Source organism: Delphinapterus leucas, chromosome 13, assembly GCF_059928025.1.
Source record: "Delphinapterus leucas isolate spDelLeu-1000000601 "Yukka" chromosome 13, BTC_Dleu_Yukka2, whole genome shotgun sequence".
Classification (NCBI taxonomy): domain Eukaryota; kingdom Metazoa; phylum Chordata; class Mammalia; order Artiodactyla; family Monodontidae; genus Delphinapterus; species Delphinapterus leucas.
Window position 1 is genome coordinate 72,144,180 of NC_143141.1, and position 17,543 is coordinate 72,161,722.

Sequence of the window (17,543 nt, forward strand, 5' to 3'; positions counted from 1 at the left end):
CCTCACACATGCCCACGTGTCCCCCAGTAGATGCTCCTGCTTCAGGCTTTGGTTTGGAAGCTAGCGCTAGAAAGATGGAGGGACAGCACAGAATCCATTCTGCTGGGGGTGGCAGCTGCATCCAGTTCCTAGAAGAGCAGTGACAGTGGTGTCCAGGGTGTCTCCACTGGACTAGTTCCTTGCCCTGATTTTTATTCTCATGGCTTGGCTCCTAGAATTCCAAGACTCGCAATTTCTGGTGGCTTGGCCTCTGACCTTAGCTCTTCCAGGCATTCTGCTTAAATAATACATCTGAATTAATAATAAATAATAAATTAACCAGAATTGCATAAGCGCTTGTTGCTTGCACCCAAACCGCACCTGGAAAAGGTCTGCTTTCATGGCCATAACCTCGGCTGCCTTCCCTCTCCTGGTGAGGCATGGGCTTCCTCACCTGAGACAGAGGCACCTGCTCACGGCAGAAGGAAGTGCAGCTGGGGAGTCACCCACAGGGCTGGGGGATGGCCTCAGAGGATGATAAACAGAGGTTCATTCCCCTGAGCCCTGACACTGCTGGCAGATACGACTGCCTTGAAAGAGGCTGCAGGGAAGGGTTCTGCTCCAAGGAGTCCATGGACTTGAAGGATGGATCCACCCTGGAAGCTGTCTGCAGCCCCCTTCAGAAGAGCTGGGAGACTACCACTGTTCTCTCGAGTGACTGGATGATTATTTGGGGGAAAACTCAAGAGAGTCAAGGGAGTCAGCTGCTCTGGTCAAAGATTTGATGGAGGAAGGCCTAAAAGGAACAGCCCACAGGATGTTGGGAGAGCATCTGCTGACTTTCTTTCTCCCTGTGCACCCCAATAACACCTGTTCCCCCCCGAAGGGGAGGGCAGAGGGAATGCATGTTCTCTCACTGAACCCTCCAGACTCTCTTGGGCGGCAAGAGTTCCCCCAACCCCGTCCCCAGGAGTCAGAACCTCATACTCATTCTCCATGGACAATTGGAAACGCTCATTTTCGTGTAAGGCCGGGAACTGAGATTTGGTGACGTGTGTTCAGTGACTCGGCTCTATAACTTGAATCAAATACATTGAACCTGCTGTCTTGCGGCGGGGGGCAGGGGGGAGTATTAAAATCTGCAAACTGGTCAGCGGTAACATCACACACAGTCGGGGTCGACATAATCTAAGTGTCTGCTGGTTTTCTAAGCAGAGCGGTGAAACCACACAGCAGTCGCTGTGCAGTCTCGGAACCCTCTCCCGGCTTACCTGATACTTCTTATTCACTTTGATGAGGGAGGCAAGTTCTGTTGAGTTATCATCAAACTTCAAGACACAGGGACACAGTTTCCTGCAGGCCAAACGAAAGAGATGCCCCATCCACCAGGACCCCTGGCTGAGTGCATGACGCAGAAGCGTTGGCTTGAGATTCAGAATATATTTAACTCGGAGGTACCAGAAGCCTGTGCTAACAGGGCCTTGGCTGGCTAACCTGTCAACTGTACCAGATGGAAGTGAAGAAAATTTCCCAGACCTGGATTTGCCTACGAAAATGAAGTAGTTACATCGTCTGACATCCGCAGGAGTGACTTTTACGGAGCTGCGTTACCTTATGAATGCTCGATAACAGTGTGGTACAGATGAGGCATGCCTCCTTTTAAATAGTAGTGACAACAATAATAACAATGCTAACACATACTGAATGTTTACTGTGCGAAGAGCTTTATGGGTATTAACTTGGTTAATCCTCTTAGCAATTCTAGAAGATGTATTTTCATTACCCCCATCTTATAGATGAGAAAACTGAGGTTCAGCATGGTTAAGTAGTTTCTCAAGGTCACATGGATGCTGAGTGTGGGAGCCAGGACTTGAACTCAAGTCTGCCTGGTCTGAACCTGAGCTCTTAATCCCTAGTTGAGCTGCTTCTGTCCAGTCCGTACATCTGCCCTGACTAGCCAACTTGCAGATCTGGGCTTTTGGTCCAGGGGGAGGAGGTGATAATAGTGAGGATGGCTCAGTGTAGACTCAGTGCCACCAAGGAAAGCACAGCCACTGAGGCAGGACAGCTGAGAGACAGGGAGTGCAGGGCACTGGAGAGGTGGCAGGACAAGGTGACCCTGAGTCTTCCTAACCCCCCAGCCAGGGACTTGGCCATTCCAGGTTGGACTCTGAACCTTTAGCTTTAATTGTCTAAAGACCTTGCAGTGATGGGCAGCCAGAGACTTTTGGGTGAGCTGCTCTGACACGGAATGAACAAGCTGAACCCCCCGTGGGGCCCAGTGACTGGAGAGAGTGGGAGCAGGGGATGAGTCAGCAGCCGAAAATAGCATGCCTGACACCAGCTGTGCTAACAGGCATGTGTCACCCTGCAGCCATCCTCCCGCTGCCCACAGCATCCCCAGGCCTTCCGCAGGTGACCTGTCAGTCAAGGCCCCCAGGGGTGGTTTGGCATGGATCTCCAGGGAACAGCCAAGATACCCCTTCACTTCCCAGAGCAAATCTGGCCCTTGTGAATTATTCATTCAGTCATTCAGCAAACAGCCACGGAGCCCCTACACCGTGCTGGCAGTGACTCAGACACAGAGTTCAGGGCTTGGGGGGAGAGGCACACGGGCCATTATCACATGATGCGCTCAGGGAAGTGGTGGAGGCCTCTACAGAGCTGGGGAAGGGAGAAAGGGGGTGGGGGGCACAGCCACTGTGATCTGGGCTAATGGTCCGGAGGGGACCTTGCAGGAAGGAACGGTTCACGCTTGGGGTAGAAGGACATCTTATTCCTGAGGCTCATGTGTAACATTAGCAGGGGAGCCATCTTTGGCTCCGAAGGCTGGGCATGAAGGCGGCCTCTCGGGGCCAGGGCTCGGGCTCTTGCTGGCGGGGGATAAGACCGTCCTCTAGACCATGCTGATTCTGACTTGACCACCCTGTCTTTTAGAAAGTGACAATAGCCCTGTCTTTGTGAATGCCCAGCCTGGAGCACCCATGCTGAACAGAGGCCCCTTCTGTCCTGGAGCTGGGCCTCTGGGAGGGGGCAGGGCACACTTAGAAGGAGGCCCTATCAGTGGCCAGTGAGACTGGCCCGCAGAGGCTCGTTCCATCCGTCATGTTTTATTCTTCCCTCCCTGGAGGACCGAAGGGTGTCCTGAGCTGTCTGGCAATAGAAGCACACGTTGGGTTGCAAACTCATGAACTCCGAGGGTACAGGAAGCCTGTCCTGGGGTGTCTCCTCCAGGCTAGACCACGGGGTCTTAGCACTCCTCACACTCCTGCCCTTGGTTTTTCTAACTAACCAGAGCCACTCTCTGCTGAGGGTCCCATGGCTTTTTCAGGAATAGGTGGAGAACTTCCAACTCACCGGAGGACCAGCCGCGGGCAGCTGACATTCTTCTCCTGGTACAGCTCCCTCAGGCTGATGATCTCCAGGATCTTTACCAGGTTCACAAACGCCCGAGGCACCTGAGCAAAGGCAAGGTCCGTCCCCAAGAGGATCGAGGCCAGGCTGCTCCAGCCTCTCACCCGGGGCTGGGGCTGGCGTCTCCTGCTGGGTTTCAGGTCTGTGGCCTTTCATCTGGCCCCAGCCACAGCCTTCACCCCTCCCCCTCTCTCCCCTCTGCTCCCTGTTGACGCATATGTTCAGGCTGCTGGGGCCAGGACTGACAGCATGGTCTGTGCTGGTCTCCAGGAGAAGGGGACCTGGCAGGGAGGTCTCAGCAGGAAGCCAGAGCTGCCTCCAGGCTAAGACCGAGGCCCAAGGAGGAGGCCTGCGGCTGAGCTGCCCAGACGCCGTGTGGCCTGGCCTTTGTACCTCGGCATGGAGGATATCCAGAGCCTTCCCGATGTTGTCCACGAAGTTCTGTGGAGAATAGCGGACCTGCAGGAAGAGGAAATGTCTCTAAGCCCATTCATCACCCCACCTCTCGGTAGGCCGGGACCACTTCCTCTCCTGAGTCCCCTCCTCCCTGTATTTCAGGCAGAATGGGCAACACTGAAACACAGGCTATCTTTTGGGGCCCTAGCCTCCACCCTCACCCCATGGTCCTCAGGCTTGAGGTGAAGGCTGTGACCCTCAGGGAAACACTCTTTCTTCTGCATGGAGCTACGGAAAGCTCTGGATCCACTTCACGTCAACTGGATGTAGGGCCTTCGCCACAGCACATCACACCTCTGGGCCCCTCTAAACTGGGGTGTCGGAGCAGGGGACCTCTAAGATCTCCTACAGCTTGAACACTGTTTGGTCCTAGGGGCTGATCACTTCTGATGGAACCTCAAGTGCCTGGGAAGCGAAAGCTCAATCAAATCACTTAAGGAGATTATCAGAGGGGAAGAGGGTCCTGCAAACCCCCCACCAAGCATAAATACATTTTAATGGTGATTTCCCCTGATCTCGATACTTGTGGTCTTCAAACTTTTTAAAAAAAGCAGTGGAACCCTGTGTCTGAATGAAATTTAGCCAAGAGCCCTGCTCTACCAAATGGATCAAAGCCTCAAGGGAAGTGGGGGAGGGACCCATGGTCCCACCTCCCGCCCCGCCCCACCCTGGCAGCCAGCAGCCCCCAGGCCCCACCGTGGGCCCTTCGCATTGTAGCTTGAAACCCCCAGACCCTGGTGACTTTGATGCCAGGAAAACAGGCCTTGAGGGGTCTGGCGGGCAGGGTCACCCCTTGGGACAGGTGCTCCCAGGCCACAGCTAGACCCACCACTTTGCTCTGCTGGTCTCCTTTCTTCCTGACAAAGCTTCTCATGTTTCTGGCCCAGCTGGAAAGTCTCCTGCTCTCTGTAAACCTCTGACACCACCCCTCCCTCCCCCAGCCCCCCAAATCCCACAGCAGTTCTGACCCCAGACCTCTCTTCTGTGTGCAGCTCTAGAAACACATCAGGATGGTGAGTTGTCTGTATCTCCCTGCCCTGGCAGTGTGAGTTCATCACAAACAGAGCCTGTGTTTCAGTGTCTGTGTGGCCCCGGATACATTGCCCAGGCTGGATCCATGCCCGACTACCAGCCGAGTCCCAACCCAGCTGCACTGCTCCAGCGACCTGGGGTGGAAATCCTTCCCAGAGGAGTCTTGGGTGAGGGCCTGGAGACCTACCGGGTCATTGCAGACATTACAGAGGTCGTTGCCTCCTATAAACAGGGTTATTATCTTCCAATCTTCCTGAAAGTTTATATCCTGAAATGAATAGGAAACAAACAAGTAAAAGCCTTGCTCCAGAGTCAAGTCCAGGAAAATACAAAGTGCTGAATGCTGTAGGGATGGGTCCTCACACACAGGAGGGTTTAGTGGGGACATTAATAATTTCTGTTCTTTGGTTTGTGGGTCCTGAGGTCAGAGGTCACAGGTGCTAAATCATTTGTTGTTGTTTTAAAGGTGGCCTCTCTGGATTCCCATGTGGCCTTGTGCCCCCCACCCCCACCCCAGAGCTGACCCTCTCTGTCTCTATGATCCTCCCACCCGCTCCCTCCTCTGGGCATCCTACCTCAAGTGGTCTCAGGTGCCACCTCCCCTAGACTTACCATGTAATTCTTCATCAGATCCACCAGCCTCCTGGCCTGAACAGGTAAATCCCTGCAGGCACACACAGGAAGAAGTCATGTGACCAGCGGGGGCTGTGAAGCCGGGGTCGGGAGGGGACTTAGCAGAGAAATCGGGAATATGTAGCAGGAAAACTGGACTGAAGGCCATGCCCTGTCACACAGCTCCTTCCCCACTCGGTCTCTGCTGGGGGTGGGAGTCATGAGTGTGCCTTGGGAAGGGCAGAGCTCCCTACATATGAGGGGGTGACTGTTAGCGGGACTGTTTTCTGATTGGCGTATTTGGGTTCATAGTTTTCTTTCTCTTCCAAGCCAGGCTCATTCAAGACAAACAGAGGGCTGCATCTGAGTGTTTCATGCCACACATGGCTATCTCTGCGGGTGCCAAGACCTCAGCCGCAAGGGTGCCCTCACTTTCAACGTGACATGGTTGAGTCAGACACACCTGGGTGTGACATTTAGTTGCCTCTTGCTAACTGTGGGAATGTGACTTAAATTCTCATCCAAATGATAGGAGGTAACCGCCCCCCCCCCATCTTAATGGGTCTTAGTAGAGACGAGCAAAGCAGCCCCATGGGGTAAGAGCCACTCTTGGTGCCAGGCAGCATACGGGTTTGAATCCTGCTTCCACCCCTGACCAGCTGTGAGACCTCGGCAAAGTACTTAACCTTGCAAACCCTCAGTTTCTTCCTTTGGAAGATGGGGATGACAAGCACACCTTCTTCACAGAGATGTTGGGTGAATTAAATAAGGTGCCCATAAAGAACTTAAAAGAGCACACGGTAAATATCCATATTAGAAACAATCCATTGAATTATTTCTACCATCGTCACCACCACCATCATCACCATCAATAAAGTCCCTGGCACAGGACTTAGCAGGAAACATTAGTTGTCACCCTCTTCCTCTCTTAATTATTAGCCCAACTGGCCTGCTCTTAGTCATAATAGGCTAGGTATCAGATCACCTGGGTGGAGACTTTGGGTAAACCACTTCACCTCTTTGAGCCTCAGTTTCCTCATCTATTGCTCTGAAGTTAGCAGGGCTGCTGTTCTTTCTATGGACCAGAGTTTTGGATGATTACTTGGCCACTCTGAGCCTCAAGATCATCATTAAGAAAACATGGGCATCTGAGCCTCTGCTCTGTGCATCTCACAGTTACTGTTCAGAACACAAGAGATAACAAACGTGAGGGTACTATGTAATTGCACACTGCTATATACACATAAAGGGTCATTAGTGGACCTGTGGTAAAGCCTGGGGGCACAAAGATGACAGACCATGTGGTCGAGATAAGGCATTTGTTCAGGCCACTTCATCTCTCTGGGCTACAGTTTCTTCATCTGTAATGGGAATAGTAATAATAATCTGGAATAATCATCCCCAACTCTTCCCTACAACACAGGACATGCTTGGACAAATAAATGACTCACACGAACGAGCCCCAAGGCCTTGGGGAAATCAGGGAAGAAATCCGGGGCCATATGAATCACACTCCATTTTTCATTACATTTACGCTTTCAGCTAAGCTTTCATTCTTGGATGCCTTCCTGACCTAATCATGCTTAGAACTGCCTCTCCTCTTACACCATCAGCTGAAATATGCTTGGAAAAAAGCAAGATTAAGGTAATATTAATGTAAGCCTAAAATTTTAAGCAGTAAATCTGTAGCCTTTCACCCCCACCCCACAAGGAAAATGAAGCCACCGAATTCATTATAAAACCTATTAGGTTTTGTATGATCTCTGCTTCAGATAATCTGTCACCTTTCCTGTCCTGAATAAATAAGAGTTACTCTAGTCGGGGACTCGTAGATTCAGGATGGTGTTGAGAGCTGGGAGAATGATGTCGGGGATCTAGGAACCTAAACATAGGAATCCCTAGGAAATACATAGTAAAGTTCGTGATTATTCTGGAAGAAATAGAGGACTAAGAAACAAAAAGGATCTTTCCATTTATTTTTCCTACATTGGATGTGGCTCTCACTGGTTCTCTGACTGGCAGCAAACCCAAAGAAGTACTCAGGGTTCTGGGATGGTGGGGAGAAATGGAGCTGTAGGACCCAGGAAAGCTGACCCCGCTCTCTGGAACCCTCCATCCAGTGCCCCTGGACCACGACTCAGTGGTCCTGTTGCTCGCTAACAGTTTACCCCAGGTGGGTCCTGCAGCCCTGCTGCACTGTTGCTGGGACCACCACCCTGTCTGTGCTATTTACAGCTCACCAGAACTTTCACTTTCAACATGGCACTGAGGGCTTCCCTGGTGGCGCAGTGGTTAAGAATCTGCCTGCCAATGCAGGGGACACGGGTTCGAGCCCTGGTCCGGGAGGATCCCACATGCCGCGGAGCAACTAAGCCCATGCGCCACCACTACGGAGCCTGCGCTCTAGAGCCCGTGAGCCACAACTACTGAGCCCTTGTGCCACAACTACTGAAGCCTGCGGGCCTAGAGCCCATGCTCCACGACAAGAGAAGCCACCGCAACGAGAAGCCCGCACACTGCAACCAAGAGTAGCTCCCGCTCGCCTCAACTAGAGAAAGCCCGTGCACAGCAACGAAGACCCAACGCAGCCAATAAATAAATAGATAGATACAACATTAAAGAAATAAAAGATGTTTAAAAAAACACACCGAGAAACACGGCATTGAGCCTCCCCGCCGGCCCATGGGAGAGGTTCAGCCCCATCTCTTAGAGGCTAAGGCTTAGAGAGGCCAGGGGAGAAACCAGGGCTCAGACTCAGACACTCCCCCACTCCCGCTGGCCCCAGGACTGGTGCTCTTCCCATGAACCAGGAGGGATGCAAAGCATGGAGCCTGAAAAAGCCTCCTGAAGAGCAAGTCTGAGGAGGAGAGGGAGAAGGTGACACGAAAGACGGAGCATTAACAGAGTGGTGAGACTTGGGGCTCAGTGAGTCCTCCTATAGCTGCTGTCTTATGTGCACATGAGGTTTATAGACGAGGCAAAGTAATTTGCGCAAAGCATGTACCTGGCATCAGAATCAACTGTGACCAGCTCCCGGGGGCGCGGTCGGTGGGTGAGCCAGCAGGCTTCCGCGTCCCACGGTAGAGAACACTCCCAAGAGAGCCCGCCCAGTCCAGCCTTTGACCCTCAGGTCCTCCCCCTGGACCAAATCCGGAGCCTTTAGCCATACACCCTGGTCTAGGCTAAGCCCCCGACCAGGTTCCCGGAGACCCGTGTGGTTCACCCGCAAGGCTCCACTGCTCACTCAGCTCGGGCTCCTGCCACGGCCTGGTTTAGGAAGGCCCCAGGACTGTTTTCTTTTCCAGTGCCAACAGAGAAACCCTTCAGGGAAGGGTTGAATTCCCGGAGGATGTCTGGAAATATAAGGAAAAGATGTTCGTCATCACTGCCCCAAGGCAATCTTCAGATTCCTTTGGTAAGTGCCAGGGGGTGCTGGCGACAAAGCGGAGCGCCCGCCCCACAGCCCTCACCCTTACTGTTCGCTTGGCCCCCAAAATAAAACGTCCAGCAGGCTGATGCCGAACCACGTGTGCGGCACCCAAGGGCGCTCAATGAATTAGTGCTGAATAAATGCCAATCTGGTTAAGGTGCTGCTCTCAGGCGCTTTGCTTTTTTCTCTAAATATGTAATCGCTTTATTGAGATGTAATTCACATAACATAGACTTCACCAATTTAAAGTACAATTCAATAGCTTTTAGTACATTCATATAGTTGTGCCACCGTCACCCCTATAAACTTTAGAACATTTTCATCAGCCCCAGAAGGAACTCCATAGCCACTAGCGGTCCCTCCCCATTTCTTCCGGCCCCATGGCAACCACTAATCAACCTTCTATCTCTATGGGTTAGCTTATTCTGGACATTCATATAAATGGAACCATACAGTACACACGTCCTTTGTGACTGGCTTCCTTCACTTAGCAAGTTATCAATGTTCATCCATGTTTAGCATGGGTCAGTGCTTCATTCTTTTTTACTGGCAAATAATATTCCATCGTACGGATACAACCGTTCAAACTACCCTCTCATAATCCTTTTTATTTCTATACTTATGTCTCCTCTTTCATTTCTGAGTTTTAGGCTCTCTTCCCACCATCCACCTTGGTCAGTCTAATTGCTCGCTGATTTGGCTCATCTTCTCAATCTCATACATTCTAATGCCCTTACCATGCTGGATCTACACTTGTCACTCTGCAATCCCCCCCCAGCTTGGCTGAAAACTCCTGAGAGCAGGGTCTGTATACACCCCTGAGCCTCGCATGGGCTCAATAAATGTTTATGGACTGAATTAAGAATAACTGAAAGTTCAGAAAGGTTAGGAGAACTGTTAAAAGTCATACATTATTAAGAATAGAATCCTAGGCCAGAACCTGATCTCTCAGCTCATGTTAGAGGGTACCTTCCCCAGACCTACAATCTACTAGGATGTGGGAAAGGAACTGGCTAGGTATCGGTCAGGACTTTCAGGCATCACGCCATCCAGCAGAGCACTCTCTCCAACCAAGCACTGCTACAGGGCCTACACAACACAGATGGATTGAACTCATTCCTTGTGGCTCTGGGGACACTGTACCAATGGATGGCAATCACTCTGATCTACTCAACAGAAGGAAGAGCTGCGAGATCACTCGAGCTATCTGAAGACGGAAGGGATTGTCCCAGACTCCCCATTACTGGAAGCATCCAGCACCGGCTAGCTAGGTACCTATCAGGAATGTCACAGAAGGCACTACTCATTGGACAGGACAAGAACTTGCTGGTGCACACAGTTACCTCTGCCAGGAACATTCAATCCCCTTTTCTTATCTGATGAATTCCAGTTCTTAAAGCCCTCTTTCAAAAGGCAGGGTAACAGCCTTCTTATTTATTTTCCCCTAAACTTTGTACATGGCTATAATTATTGGTACACATGTCTGTCTTTAGGGAGACGTGTCCCTAAAGAGACTTCAGTGATGTCATCAGGGCAGGGACCTCACCTCATTCTCCTGTTTCCCAAGCACCCAGCACGGGTGTATTTGCTGGATTACATTGAATAGGGAGTTGAACTGAGGTTCTGTTCTGACCCCATGTTCTCATAAGTTTTCCGACACATTGCCACGTGATTATTTCTCCATGGATTATCCAGTCCCTACAGCCAATCTGTCTTCACAACACTAGTAAGGAAGTCTGAACAGGCAATGTTCCACTGCTGGGCTAAGCGTGTCGGGGCGTCTTAATATTTTATAAATCACTTTAGTGAAAGATCTTGAGTCAGATGATTTCCAATCATGTTATCAACCACAATAGCGTGGGAATCAGAGAGCCCAGCAAATTGTTGTGTATGCTGGCCCAGCTCATAGCCCAATTACATTCACAAAAGCAACCCAAATCATCTCCTAGAGATGGCAGAGCTTATTCATAGCTCTTGTGTGTGGACCTAGAAATAAGGAAGATGGGAAGTACTCGTGTCACAGAACTGTATCTACTTAAAATCAACAGGATTTGCAAATAGCAAGAACAGATAACACGCATGAAGTCCAACCAGTTCTGCCCATGTGGCGATCAAACCACCTTTATCATCAAAGTCTTGGTGACTTAAAGCTCAAATAATTTCTTAGCTGCTAAAGATATATTACAGAGGGATAATTACGAGAAAGTAAATGAGAATGGGACCGATTAAATTCCTCTCAGGCAAAATCGTTAGCCAGAAGATTTTAAGGGAAAATAATTCAATTGTAACATTTTTTTGTACGCGTACTTTAAGAACAAGCACTGTGCATGCACTAAGGAGAATAAAAAGATGAATAAGACCATTCAAAGCATGTAGTCAGGCTTAAAAAAAATCATTCCGAACTGGTTGCTGATGAAGTAATTTAAAGAAAAGGTTGCACCCCAAATATGGCTGTGTTTGCAAAGCCTGAACAAGGTAATTTCATCATCACTGCTGCAATAACAGCGTTTCCTAAACCAACACCAGGAATTCAACGTCTTTGTATGCAGTGGTGCCTAATACAGCCCAAGCCTAGATCAACGCCTCCCCGAAAGGTGCTCTGCTCTGAATGACAGGCAAAGCAAACACGGGTTTCCTTTATTTCCTTCTTCAATCATTTCTTAATAATAACTTGCACTAAGGGTTGGCCTGAGCATTCTTTCCCTCTTACTCTCTTCCTTCCTCGGACAAATACAATTTCTCTTAAAAAAAAAAAAAAAAAAAAAAAGGCTTTAATCGCTCTCAAGCAACAGAGCAGGGCGACCGCCTCGGGGAGGCAGCGCCCCCTGCCGAACGCTGCTGTCTCCTGCCATCCTTCCCTGCCAAGCCCGCGGCCGCCGCCAGGGGGAGCTGCAGAAACGCGCAGGGCGGCGGCGAGCCCGCCCCGGACCCCCGGGAGCGCGTACTTACTGGGCAAGGTGGTGACGCTGCTGAGGTTCTGATCGCCGCCCGCGCTGCGTCGTCGTGGGGACAAAAAAGAAAATGAAGGTTAAAACGGCCAGCGACGCTGAAACACCTCAGACACCACCAAGACAGACCTTGCTCCTTCCGAGAAACACCCTGGGGGCTTGGGGCTTGCCCTTTCCTCATTATTTTTGTATAAAAACTGAAAAACCAGAATACAGCAACTTCTCTCTCCTTTGCCCCACAAACCAGAACGTCCAAACAAAAAACTGGCTTAAACCGTCATGGCTGACTTTTGTTTTTTAACTTTGAGCTTTGACCTTGAGGCAGGGGAATTAAGTGGGCCTCTTCAGCCCCATCTTCCAAAGGGGAAATGGCCCTTCCTTGGATGCAGAGCCCAGCCCAGCGCCGACTAGACACTGCAGCTGTGCATTATTATTAAAAAAAAAAAAAAAAAGTTTGCCTTCATGTTTCTCGTCCTGTTTGGCTTGGGGAAAACCCGGTTTTTAAAGGGTATCTTCTAGAGAGCAACCCATCTTCTGAGCCGCTTCTAAAATTCCAGGGAAATCAAAGTTGGATGGGTTTCTAGGCATGAAAATAAGCAGCATTCCAGAGTTGATTGGATTCCCTACTTTTCCATATCCCCTCATTCTCTGCCAAGTACGTCTGGGAACGTTTCAAAGGTTCTCAAAACGTCTGGGGTTTAACTCTGTGTAGCATCGCCAGGGAGGATGCCAGGGATTCAACGCTCAGGTTCAAGCTGGTGCCAGAGATGCTGGATTCCAGGTTGAGGGAACACCGAACCTGCCCTCTCCCGCTTGGCATGAGCTGGGCTTTCATAGCGGAGGTGAAGCAGGAGCGCTGCTCACCGCAGCCTGTGGCCGCCTGGGTTTGATTACAGGCAGAGCAGGAACAAGCCTGCACAAAATATACATGATGGGGGATGTGCTGCATTAGGGGTCAGGAGTCATCCACTCTACTTTTTGCTCTCTTACCATCTGACTGTGTGATCTTGGACAGGTTACTTGCCCTCTCTGAGCCGTGCTTCATCATCTGTAAAATGAAGGCCCTTTAATAATGATCCCAGCTACCATTTATACCTACTTTTGTGTCAGGCACTGTGCTGGGCATTTAAATTCTCTGTAAGCCTCGCGACAATGCTAAGGCAGTATTATTGTCTCTGCGTCAAAGATGAGACCAGCTCAGAGAGGTTGAATAACTTACCCAAGGTCACACAGAGCGGGCAGCTGGGGCTCCTACACAACCCGGGTTCTGAAGGCTGCTGCCTCCTGCTGAGGTGACTGCCCAGAGGGAGAAAGGCAAGCCCAAACTTTTCCAACGCAAACGTCTGAGTAGTTTTTCCCCTAAACTCCTGCTCAGGTCCTGGCTTGTTTTGGGGGAATATCTGGTTTGGGGAAGCTGATAAATACCTTCCTTAAATTAAACCTAGAAATTTCTCATGGAAAAGCACTAGGTTGACTCATCCTTCTGCTAGAGAACTTGTTTTCTACATGCTCAGGGGTCCTCCCCTGCCCTGCGACGGGGCGTCTCTGGGCCTTGCCACGCCTGCACTTACCTCCAGGACAGACCTCGATACTGAGTTAAGACGTCCAGGACGTTCCCAGGCTTGGATCCGGCCCCATTACCTGCCTGAAAGGGAACCACAAGGGGGTGATTTCCTTGCCTGCTCACCAGAGGGTCTGTGTTCTCGTCCTGGCCGGGCCGGAACGTCCGGCACTTTAGAATCTAGCGTCTTGAGAGCACCACGTCTTGACCTGCATTCTGCCTCATCAGAAACGAGTGCTACTTCCCGCTGGGAATTCTGGGGCCCTCCAAGGGCAGCCTCACTCTAAGAAACCCTGCCCGGACCCTAGGCTGGCAGAAGCGCTCTGAAAATTATACTGCAGTGTACAGTTTCCCAGAGGACACATTTCAGGGCCTCATTTTCCTCATTTTTTAAAAGTCGTGAACTGTATCAGAAAGGGAAGTATCCTGTAATCCTTTGATGTGAATAGGTCTCACATATGTACAATTGGAAAAATTAAAATGAAACGCCACGTACCTACTCCTCAGCTAAAGAAAGAGCGGGGTCTTTTAAAACCACACCCTGACACACTCTGCAGGTGCACGTCCCTTGCCTAAAGCACGTTATTTCCCAGCAGAGCCATTCCAAAGGTCATGCCAAGGGCTAGCCTCCCAGGCAGCCTGTGGGGAAGGCTGGCCTCCGGGAGAGGAGCCTTGCTGCCTCCCCAGGTAGTCCTGAACAGCTGGGCTGATTCTGTTTGTTTTTTTTTTGTTTGTTTGTTTATTTGGCCACGCCGCGGCTCCTGGGATCTTAGTTCCCCGACCAGGGATAGAACCTGGGCCACAGTGGTGAAAGCGCTGAGTCCTAACCACTGGATGGCCAGGGCATTTCCAGCTGCGTCAGGCCACACCCAGCAGGAAGTGGCTGGGATGAGCCGTGCTGCCCGTCCTTCCCAGAAGGTTAGGAGCCATAGGGCCTTCGGGGTGAAGAGTACCTGAGGGGTCATGGAGGAGACGGCTACAGGGCAGGGAAAGAATTCTGGCCTCAGAGTCAGGACCTGGGAGTCCTGTCCTCACCCAGCAGTTACAAGCTATTGGCTGCGGTACTCACTTCGCTTCAACCGGCTTCACCTCCTTTGTCGTTTCAGTTTGAGGAGAGTCATATGGCCCAGGATTTTGTTGAGGATATTGAGTGAGATCATATCAATGTGAAGAGGCCACAGACATGAAAGGTGTCAGCTGGTATTTGGGGGGAAATTCAGCTGTTGGCCCTCGATTCTACTGATCCAGAGAACAGCGGCTGGGCTCCTCTGTAATGAGTCACTGTGGACCTGAAGTTCGAGAGCTTCAGAGCCCCCCTACCCTGGCTCTCTAAGGACCTGATTCTGCTTTTTCTGGATAGCTTTTTGCTGGGCCTGGGAGGTCACCACAGCCACCTGCAGACATAGGCTGGGTCATCGTTAGTACCTCTGTCTTTTCCACTGACCCCGGTTTTCTCACCCCTCCCCCATTAGTACTCGTTCCTGTCCCATCATCCCATTGCCCTTGGGACCTTCCCTTCGCCTTCCTACATGGACAGAACAAAGCACCGGGTCTTTGAAGGGGCCCTACACCCCACCACCGACAGGCTGTGCGGTTTGGGCTGGGTTACTTTCATTTCAGGGGCTCCTTCTGGGGTCCCCCCACTTCCTGCTCTCTCCTTCATTCCCATGTTAGGAGAGGAAGGATGAGGTTAGAATGGAGGTGGGAAAACACGATGGGCCAGGGAATGCTGGATTCCAGGGTGGGCATGGAGGTGGGGAGGGACTGAGGTTGGGACCAGAGACGGCAACGCTTAAGGTCCAGGAGTGAGATTCTCCTATTAACCAAGATCGTCTCCTCTCCTGCCCTTTCCTTCCACCGTCAGTAACTCACTGTGAGCGAATCACCCAGGGCTCCGATGACCTTGATGTCAGCCAGCTTCAGCCTGTGAACTGAAAACAAAGATGAACAGAAGGTGGGCTTCTTGTCTCCTCTGAAAACAAAGGAGCATCTTCCAGGAAAACTGAGACAAAGTAGAACAATTCAGCTTGGGCAAAGATATTAAAAGGCCATCCTTGTCCTAAACCTCAGCAGTAGCAGCCGTGGAGCCTGACTGCCAGTCTCCTCCGTGGGGCGCCTGGACACAGGGCTCGGGAGCTGGAAGGTGGCCCCACTTTCGGAGAGGTGTCTGCTGGTGTTAGGTGAACCTGATGCCACAGGTGGGCAGTTACTCTCAGAGCGTGAATCAGCCCCTGGCGACATGATCTGGGAGTAAGGAGGGGATTGTGGTGGAGGTGAAACCCATACTTCATCCATTCTAGGATCTGTTGATGGTTGGGATAAAATATTATACCATCTTATTAGAAAAAAATCAGCTCGGTTTTTATCAAGGGAAAAGGGAAATGCCTTTATACTACTGTTTCTTAAAAACACTATGACAACCACTATCAAGGTGACGTTCACATAACATAAAATGAACCATTTTAAAGTCAACACTTCAGTGGCACTTCGTACATTCTCAATGTTGCCCAACCATGACCTCTATCTAGTTCCAAAACGTTTTCATCACCCCCAGAAGAGACCTGTACCCACTTAGCGGTCATTCCTCACTCCTGCCAGCCCATGGCAACCACTGTCTGCTTTCTCTCTATGGATTTACCTATACTGGATATTTCATGTAAACGGAATCATAAAATGTGAGCTGTGTGTCTGGCTTCCTCCACTTTGCCTAATATCTTCAAGGTTCACCCATGTTGTAGCAGGTGCCAGTACTTCATTCTTTCTTATGGCTGACTAATATTCCATTGTGTGGATACACCACATTTTTCTATTCCTTCATCTGTTGATGGACATTTGGGTTGGTCCCATCTTTTGGGTATTGTATATAGTGCTGCTATGAACATTCATATACAAGTCTTTATTTGAATGCCTGTTTCGAATTATTTTGGGTATATACCAAGGAGTGGAACTTGGTGGGCCATAGGATAATCCTATGTTTAGCTTTCTGAGGAAACCCCAAACTGTTTTCCATAGCCTGCTACTATTTTCTCTCTTGAGTTTAGGCACGTGCTATGATGTGGCTAAGCAGCTACCTACTTGTATGACAAACATATTGGCCACCGAGCAGTGGCTGGGGACCCTGGGGACAAAACCGTGGTCAGAAGTGGAGAATGTGCTCAGGAAGCTCGCAGGATAAGCAGGGAATGAGAAACATCCATAGTTATAATAACTTATAGGCTGATGAATACCATGGGAGGTAATAAAGTGATAAGAGGTTCAGGAGCTGGAGGGATGATTTACGCTCAGAGGTGTGTGTGTGGTGGGGGAGGAGAGTTTAGAGCAGGCTACATGGAGAAGGTCATTTTTGAACTCAGGATATGATGAGATAAGGATGCGGTGTGGTGAATCGTGTGACGTCCATAAAGAATGGATAGTTGTACAGTTTGACTTAAGTGAAGGGCATGGGAAGGAGACTAACAAGAAATAACACTGGAACCATAAACAAAATGAAAAAACAACCTACAGAATGGGAGAAAATATTTGCAAACGACGCATCTGACAAGGACTTAATTTCCAAAATATACAAACAGTTCATACAACTCAACAACAACAAAACAAACAACCCAGTCGAAAAAATGGGCATAAGACCTAAATAGACATTTCTCCAAAGAAGAAATGCAAATGGCCAATAGGCACATGAAAAGATGCTCAATATCGCTAATTATTAGAGAAATGCAAAATCAAATGGTACAATGAGGTACCAACTCACACCAGTCAGAACGGCCACCATTAAAAAGTCTACAAATAACAAATGCTGGAGAGGATGTGGAGAAAAGGGAATCCTCCCATACATATGGTGGGAATGTAAGTTGGTGTAGCCACTATGGAAAACAGTATGGAGGTTCCTCAGAAAACAAAAAATACAATTACCATATGATCCAGCAATCCCACTCCTGGGCATATATCCAGACAAAACTCTAATTTGAAAAGATACATGCACCCCCATGTTCATAGCAGCGCTATTCACAATAGCCAAGACATGGAAACAAACTAAATGTCCTTCAATAGATGAACGGATAAAGAAGATGAGGTACATATATACAATGGAATACTACTCAGCCATAAAAAAGAA

The 17,543-nt window shown here is 49.9% G+C and overlaps 1 protein-coding gene across 5 annotated transcripts in view; it reads right to left on the bottom strand.

Moving 5' to 3' along the window:
* PLB1 (phospholipase B1) overlaps window positions 1-17,543 on the bottom strand; it is a 171,529-nt gene that overhangs the window by 50,428 nt on the left and 103,558 nt on the right. For all 5 annotated transcript variants that reach the window (XM_022574167.3, XM_089923307.1, XM_089923306.1 and 2 more), the window contains 9 exons: window positions 15,305-15,363; window positions 13,443-13,516; window positions 11,873-11,916; window positions 8,738-8,846; window positions 5,494-5,545; window positions 5,069-5,149; window positions 3,787-3,852; window positions 3,337-3,437; window positions 1,251-1,332 (listed from right to left, as the gene is read on the bottom strand). In XM_022574167.3, coding sequence (XP_022429875.2) covers window positions 1,251-1,332; window positions 3,337-3,437; window positions 3,787-3,852; window positions 5,069-5,149; window positions 5,494-5,545; window positions 8,738-8,846; window positions 11,873-11,916; window positions 13,443-13,516; window positions 15,305-15,363 — 668 coding nt within the window. The remainder of the gene's footprint in view (window positions 1-1,250; window positions 1,333-3,336; window positions 3,438-3,786; window positions 3,853-5,068; window positions 5,150-5,493; window positions 5,546-8,737; window positions 8,847-11,872; window positions 11,917-13,442; window positions 13,517-15,304; window positions 15,364-17,543) is intronic.